Source organism: Typha angustifolia, chromosome 1 (assembly GCF_048772165.1).
Source record: "Typha angustifolia cultivar Huaian chromosome 1, ASM4877216v1, whole genome shotgun sequence".
In the NCBI taxonomy this organism is placed as follows: domain Eukaryota; kingdom Viridiplantae; phylum Streptophyta; class Magnoliopsida; order Poales; family Typhaceae; genus Typha; species Typha angustifolia.
The window spans coordinates 3,926,743-3,934,720 of NC_133239.1; the positions used below are offsets into that span (position 1 = coordinate 3,926,743).

The 7,978-nt window shown below is 36.2% G+C and overlaps 2 protein-coding genes across 2 annotated transcripts; one reads left to right on the forward strand and one right to left on the reverse strand.

Moving 5' to 3' along the window:
* The first annotated feature begins 1,491 nt into the window (after nt 1–1,491).
* On the forward strand, nt 1,492–2,158 carry LOC140763183 (uncharacterized). Its single transcript, XM_073101267.1, has one exon. The coding sequence runs from the start codon at nt 1,560–1,562 to the stop codon at nt 1,986–1,988; it is 429 nt and encodes a 142-aa protein (XP_072957368.1). The 5' UTR covers nt 1,492–1,559; the 3' UTR covers nt 1,989–2,158.
* A 3,208-nt stretch (nt 2,159–5,366) lies between these two features.
* LOC140762815 (phytosulfokines 5-like) lies at nt 5,367–6,218 on the reverse strand. The gene is made up of 3 exons (XM_073100774.1): nt 6,034–6,218; nt 5,884–5,942; nt 5,367–5,790 (listed from the first exon to the last, which is right to left on the reverse strand). The coding sequence occupies exons 1-3, from the start codon at nt 6,134–6,136 to the stop codon at nt 5,680–5,682; spliced, it is 273 nt and encodes a 90-aa protein (XP_072956875.1). The 5' UTR covers nt 6,137–6,218; the 3' UTR covers nt 5,367–5,679.
* Nucleotides 6,219–7,978: the final 1,760 nt, after the last annotated feature.

The window sequence follows — 7,978 nt, forward strand, 5'->3', positions numbered from 1 at the left end:
TGTGAATCATGCTGGAATTATTGAGAATAATTTATTACGAGGTTAATTTTAAAAAATAATAACTTAAATATATATTTTTTTTAAAATTAATCTCTTATAATTCTACCTAATTGCCCTAATTATATTTATTAGATAAACTTACCGAAAAGAATCGGTAGTTGTAACATTTATTATATTTGAAATAATATTTGTGCGAGCTTCATCTTTGGATGAAAATTTTAATAGTTTTATTTTAATCATAAATATATAAATTAATTTAGTATAAAAAAACTATATACTCTTTTTTTTTTTGCACATTATTAATTAAAATGGTATTCATAATATTTAATTTGATCACGCAGCAGCTATGTAATATCTTTTTACCAACGGACAACTAATAGAAAGAGAGTTTAAGAAATTCTAAATGATTGAATGAGTCAAAGTGCAAACAAGGAATAAAGAAGAAGATGTGTGTAATAAAAGATAATAGTTGATGAAGTCTAAGTACAATAAATCTAAAATTTTAAACAAATCATTTGCTGATTAAAAAAAAAGAAGAAAAAGTAGGAACTAGGCAGCAATTCATCCACTATCTTCTATTGTGGACCATGTAGCTAAACAGTACGAGCAGTCACAAGGACAATCATGTTTACACTAATTAAATACCACCATCACTAATGGCTAAGTATCCTCCTCCTTCATGGCATTAGTACTTCCTAGGCTTGACCATGGCAAGTATCCTCCCTCGTGACGTTAGTATTCTCCACTGTTTTTCTAAAAGTACAAATTGATTAAATTTAGTACTGTTTTTTTCAAATTACTAATGTTTTTTTAATGACATTAGTACTATTTTTTAAGTTAAAGTCAAGCGGAGGCGAGTTTAAGCATGAAATTAGATATTTTTTCAAACCAAACCTATCTTTAGATTAAAAATCTAATAATATAAATATATATTTTTATATAATATTAATAAAAATAATTGAGCGAGCAAGTCAACTTTAGCTTAGAGTTGACTCAAAATTTTATTATATTAGTCTATTATTAATAATACAAATTTCGGACCATCAATTTAGCTGCGATCACACAGAGTTCTCAGTTCTCTCAACCCTAAAGTAAATAAAAGAATAAAGCAACTATCTATTTTAATACACTGATCGTTTACTTTAACTAATTGCTCCAACTTGAACTATAATTATTTAACTCCATAAATGGAGTTGCTAGTCTTCTAACCCTAATCCGCATTAACCAAATATTACGAAAATGCTTTGTTTAAGAAAAACGTTGTTGAAGTTTATTTTTTCTAACTCTATTTAAGGCAAAGTTATTTTAAAAGTTTAAGGGAAAATTTAAGGAAATGTTATAAAATCCGCAAAGATTAGGGTATTAATCATAAAATTTCTAACACGTAGGGTCCTAAATCCAAAATGACATCGGTCCGGGTCGGATGCGGATCTAATCCCTCTTGGATCCGCACATTTGGGTGCAGGACGAGACTGCGTGGCCCTGAGTTTCAGGTAGCAACCATCGTCGTCACCAATCCGCTCCTTCCCTTCCGTCTCGCTCGAGCTCGAAGCCCTGCAATGGCTACAGGGGCAATCTCGGCAGCTCCTTCCTTACATACCTCTGCAATTTCCAACTCTCTCCCCGTAATTTTCAATAATTCCAGATTGCCCTCTTCCCTTTCCCTTACTACCCCCATCCGAAACCCTAGGTCTGGAAGAAGTTTCGCGGTATTCGCAGCGAGCAATCGGCTTAAGCGAGAAGACAATGGCGACAATGGACGAGACTTGAAGGAGGATCAAAAGACGCCGTTCGAGTTCAGGTGGCGAGATCTCCTTAATCCGGATCCCGAGAACTTGGTGGCCGTTGGATTGACGGGCCTCCTCACGTGGGCGAGCGTCCAAGTCCTCTTCCAGATCTTCGTTATCTCCACCGCCATCCTCCTCGCTGCTCTCAAGTACTCCTTCGTTGCCGCTCTCCTGCTCTTTATAGTGATTACCCTCTTGTAAGCTCGGTAGCAACTTTCGATTTTGATAGTCGCTGGATTCATTTCCCATCTTGTGATTGATGGGTGTTTCTTGAATTGTTGTTGGATATGTAAATATATGATGTATCCTTTTAAAACCTTTGACTCTCTCTTAATGATAACCGAATTAGTGTAATGATGGCTATTGGTTCATCTGGAAAGGTCTTGATAGTTATCGGATGCATGAAATCTACTGAGAGAGAATCAAGGAATATAATTTAGGAAACACGTGTTAGTAGTAAGAAATGGTTTTGCAACAGTGGTGATTATATTGCTGAAGATATCAAATGTTTACAACAAAATTTCTACTAATTCTGTTGTTAGTTTAGTTTGTCATGTGGAAGCTAGCTAGCGTCCTAGATGAAGATCTTTGGAGCTGTTCTTTCTCTTGAAGTCAACACGAATTGTTCTAATTGGATAATTTAGTCCTCCAGGAGACCAGGAAATTTATATATGTTCTATATTCTGTGTCGTTCTCCCTGGATGTACTTCAAAAGCATCTGCATGTTCATTAGATACACTGTGATCACAAAGGGGTAAATGTTGTTTTTTTTTCTAGATGTTTGAAGAATCATGCACTATCTTCAGCTTGTGTCAATGTACGAGATGTTTACTTTCAATTGAAAATGGAAACCCCATGGTCATGCAATTGTGATGGCCAAAGACTAGCTTAAAAGAAGATAGGTATAATGAGTTTTGATGTATCAGATTGCATCTGCACAGAAATGAGATCTTTTGGCATACATACAGATATTTGTAAGTTCAACAAATGCATCAGTGATTACCTACACTCAACGTTGGGCGATCCAGTCTCTGGATCTGAGAATTTGCAGAGCACTGTAAGCTTTGATGGCTCCTTATTTTATATATAGCAATTGCTGATGGTGCCTGGTTCACTGGTGATTTTAATCTCTAGCTACATGCTTTATAACATTGGCCTATTGATGATGTGAGGGGTTTGGGCAATTCCAATCGAAGTAATGTAGTATAACCAATTTATTTAGTACCTTACTTATCTAAATCAATGAACATTCATCAAGGTTTGTAGGTTTAGTGAGCAACTACATTTGTTTAACAGGACACACAAAACTAACATTGTACCTTTTCTCAGTGGTAGGAATCTTCAAGATCTAAATTAAGCAGCTGGAGAATGTTTTTTATTATCACTAGGACTGCTAATTTCTGCTTCCTTCTTTTCTAATGGAGCAATGCTTGGGTAAGACTAGAATGGTCTGCAGCAGCATGCATCCAAGATGTATAGGTGCTCTTTGTATAATGAGCTTGTTTGGATTACTTTTGTGTACAGTTCTTAATATAGGTGTATGTGGTTCAGTATTATGTCACTGGTTTTAAGACTACCCGATGTGCTTGTTGCACAGAAATATTTATGCTTGGAAAGCCCTCAATTGTCTATTCAGTGAGCTTCTGTTGCTTAATTTATGGCCTGATAATATTGATTTCTCTAGTTTTTTTGGGGGGTAAAATTTGTCTAGTTCTGTTTTAACATATTTGAATTCTTAAGCTTTTTTTTGTGGCATTTATGGCCTGATAATACTGTTTTCAAATTGAACTATCAGAATTTTGTATTTTTGGTGAATTCAGTGTTTGATAATTCTCTTAAGATTCATACAAATTTCTTAAGTTACCATTCTCTTTCCTACATTCACTTATTTTGTGGCTACATACTACTTGAAGTAAATCTCGTTCCCTAGTATCAGAGCCTATGTCCAACTAGTGTAGATTTCATGATTAGTCATAAGTAAATTCTGTGTAATTTTACCTGCAAGACAGATCTTGTGGAGGCTAGATTATTTGTCATGCTTTTTGACCACAAGAATTCTTGATTTCACATTAGACATGCATTGGTCATTGCCAAAATAACTAAATACTTAAATTTGTCTGATTCATAATAATCAGATCATAGTGATTCGTTCTAATACTCAAACATTTCTTTCTGGAAATTGGAAACACATTTTATTCCATTGCCGTAAACCCATCTTTCTTCCCTATTGAGTTCTAGTTTTAAGAGAAGGTGCAAACAGCATCTGGTATGATTTCTTTTGCAGCTTTCTTTTCTCCAGTTGTAATTCTAGAAAACATAGGTTTTTGATCTTCAAAAGATCTAGAACTTCATTGACACCAAAGTTCAGTGCTAATTCTTGCTTTGGGATGATATATACTTTTTGTTCTTCTCTGAGTGTACTGCTCTGTATTCCTCCTTTTGTGCTGCTCTTTCAGTATCAACTACCAAGCTTATTTCTGTCATCAAACAATAGTGGCTATCATTTATTGTTTACTGTCTTCTTCACTTGTTCAGTGAAACTTCCTTAAAACAACTCTACTGCCACTAGGAGATGTTTCTCATGTGCATATTAATAATTTAAAGGTGCTGTGTCTCTGTCTCTAGTCTGTAGATGCTTTTTGCTGAGAAGAGGGTGGTGGAGCCATTTTCCTAGCTGACATTGTGTTGACCTTGCAAAGGTGGGGAGCCCACAAATGGCTGGTTCCATCATAGCTCCCTTATTATGAACTCTTGCTAATAGTGTCAAACTGTCAATGGTTGGTGGCACATGCATATGATCAGGAATCTGCATCCTTGAAGCAGGATGGACCACATTCTTCCTCTTCATCATCTTGGTTAGGTACTCTTTCCTTTCTTAAAAGTTGATCTTTTTCATTATATTGTAATAATAGTTTGCAAAAGCTTGAGTTATTTTGGTTTGACCTGAATGTTTGCATATCAGGCCCTTTCATTTTAATCATTCATTCCATGTAGATCTCAATACTTTTATTTCTTTGTCAGAAAACCATGGTGACTTGTTCAGCTGTAGTAGGTTAGGTTGGGATGATGTTTGTAGATTTGACTCCACGAGAACTCCATTTCTTTATCTGGATTTGAAACCAGTCAGACTAGGTGAGACTCCCATAAAGTTGTGCAATTCTAGATCTATCTATAGAAGTGAGAACCTAACCACATCTTAATCCCCTACCAGGCTACCAGCCTTTAACACACCCACTTCCTAGTACCCACAGGTAGCTCTGCCCCCATTGAGGAAAGAAAGAAACCACTTTTCCTCGGAAAAGTTGATGGCATACCCACTTTGTGCAGTGGAGGAAGTGGATGGGAAGGAGGGGAGACTTCATGGGATAGTTGTTGTCTTTTTCTTTTTCTTTTCTCTACACCCAAATCCCTTATCTCAGATACTACTTTATCTTTAGGATTTGATAGCATCAGCCTTTCTGAGGACGGCCAGTTAACAAGTTAGAAAGTTAAACAAAGGGATAAGTACGTAAAATATATTATGGGATAACCAGTGGCTTGAGCTTTATAATTAGAAGTTAAAATTTTCAAGCACTAGGATTTAAGCTCTAAAGAAAAGTCACGTAAAGATTAAAAGAAGCACAAGAACATGGATGAAATGATACATCCATGGTAAGGTGGTGGTGGTGGTGATACTTCATATCATTTCATCACTATTTTGCAACAAGACCACGAATAATAGACTCCATACTGAACCTATGCCAGCTAAAACTAGCTCTTTCCTTACTTTTATATGGCAAGAGTTTGCTGGGATATACTCCAAACATTAGAAACTATATATTTATATATATCTTTAAATCCTCTCAATGGTGCTAACTTTCTTTTCTCTTCTTCTTTCTCCTTCTTCTCCTTTCTAAGGCTTGCCATGGTTCTGCGTGTAGATGTAGTCCAGATGGGCCTCAGAGATCACCCTCCTCTTTGCACACTCCTCATCTCCATCTTCACACTCCTCCAAACCCATCAGCTGAAATGTAGAAAAGAAAAAAAGAAAAAGAAAAAGAAGAAAGATTAAACCTGAAACAAATCACAAAGAAGAAGTGAATACTTTCACACTCACATTCCAAGTATCATCCACAGCTACTTTCCCTTCACGACCAACCTTCACATCATCCGTTCCTAAGATCAAGATAAAAGCTTTCGATGAGATGAGTGCTGATGAGATGTAGAACAAGAAAGAAGAGAGGCGAGGCGAATTCTTCTTTATTACCTAGCTGCGGCGGCGCGAGTGAACGAGAAGCTCTTGCAGCGTGGAAGGCGAGGATGACGAGTAGGAACAGTAGGGGAATAAAGAGAGTAGTAGTATGCTTCATTTTTCTCCCTTGTCTTCTCCAGTAGCTTTGTAAACTATTAGGGGAGAGTCGAGAGAGAGGGGAAGGTAGAGGAGGATATAAATGCACGCGCACCTGGGCAGGAAGTCAGATAGAGATGAGGAACCCGAAGTAGGCTGATGGTTACCTACACCTCTTCTTCGTGGGTCCTACTCCCACTTCCTAGCTCACATGTCTATGTCATCCAACACTCCCACCGACCACACTGTCACACGGATGCCTAACGATCTGTGATTAGGGGGAGAGGGGGGTGTCAAGAAAGCTAAGCTCTTTTTTACCTTAATTTAGGCTAAATATCCCTTGTGTCTCTTTAATATTAATAATTATAATGTGACACTAGGACTCGTGAATTATCATAGTTTCTATAGACTTTACACTGTTGGTGGAAAGCTATGAACTTTACAACCTAGCGAGAAAGAAATGTAGCGGGAAAGGGATAGGAAGAGAGATTAAAAATAGTTTAAGGGGTCTAAATATGATGCTTATTTTCAGGGGATATAAGGGAGAAGAGGGAGCCAAACTCAAGCTGAATTATATTGGCAATCTTAAAAACTATGACTCGATATTTACTGTGTATTATGTCCATAAATAAATAAATAAATACATAGAAGAGTCTGTTAATGGAAGTGATGATGGGGGTGGAAGAGTTTGTGGCTGTCCTGTTTGGTGCACAGAGTACTAATGCACAGATATTTGTAGAATTGTACTAGTGGAGAAGAATATAGTGTCTTGTTTTGTTTGGTTCTGGACATCACTTGCACATAGCTTGCACTAAATACATTATAAAAGTCAGCGATCTGGCAGTACCTAAAATGAAAGTGACTGACTTGTTATAAACCATGGAGGAATTAAATAAATTAAGATGAAACCCTGATTTGCATATGCCCCATGGAATGAATAACTAGTGATCAAAGGCATTTTAAGTTTAATAAATGATGCTTAGTTTTTTTTCAGGGAGTTAAGTAAGTGATATTTTCTTCTTCTTTGTTGGTACTCGAATAATGAAAACAAGAACAAAAAGAATCACTCACAGAGTGGAACAGATTCTTCTTTTTGTTTGAATGCCTATTGATTTTGATGTCTAACGTTTGAGATATAAGCTTTTAACTCTACATACTATATCTATACTATCTATCAAAATAACTACAACAAGAAGCAGCACCTCTTTTCTTGATTTGAATCTTGCTTTCTAGAGGCAGCTATCTACCCATCACATTGTGAAATTTGAGAGCATATATATATATATATATATATAGTTTGCTGACTTAGAAGGCGTGAAGGATTTGAGTTTTATCTTTGCCAAGTGCTATAATTAGATCCCTTATTTCTTCTACTATTGTTAATGCATTCCACGTGTATTCAACCAATCCAATTGCAACAGCTCTTTCATTCACTGTACACACTTGATGAGCTTAGTACCTTAACAAGATATTATATTCTTAGTAGCTTTATATATGGAGATTAATTTTGGCTCTATCCAAATGATCATGGTAAAGTGGGTTGAGCATCTAAGGAAGATTCTCTTTACTCACATATAAAGATGCGATCGAGGATATAGAACAAGTAGATTGTCTTAGATTCGTGTCATGGGTGAATGCTTATATTATTTGGTTTGATAGGGAGATGTCTATCCTCGTGGTTTGCTGCGTTGGGTCTGATGAAAATTGCGTCCTATTATATGCCCATTAAGACGCGTGTTAGAAAGAGGAACTTTGTATATAAGAAATAAATATTGGCATGCTAGAGTTGATCCAAGTAATGAGATGATATAAAGTTTAGATTATCTTTTGATGACTCGTCTGCATCCTTATTAACAAATGTGGA

What these genes read in the sequence shown, in the direction of transcription:
- LOC140763183 (XM_073101267.1), top strand. Translation starts at nt 1,560, where the DNA reads ATGGCTACAGGGGCAATCTCGGCAGCTCCTTCCTTACATACCTCTGCA.
- LOC140762815 (XM_073100774.1), bottom strand. Translation starts at nt 6,136, where the DNA reads ATGAAGCATACTACTACTCTCTTTATTCCCCTACTGTTCCTACTCGTC. An exon ending in ACTCGCGCCGCCGCAGCTAG is followed by an intron (nt 5,943 to 6,033) that starts GTAATAAAGAAG and finishes TCTTGATCTTAG; the next exon opens with GAACGGATGATGTGAAGGTT. An exon ending in CTGTGGATGATACTTGGAAT is followed by an intron (nt 5,791 to 5,883) that starts GTGAGTGTGAAA and finishes TCTACATTTCAG; the next exon opens with CTGATGGGTTTGGAGGAGTG.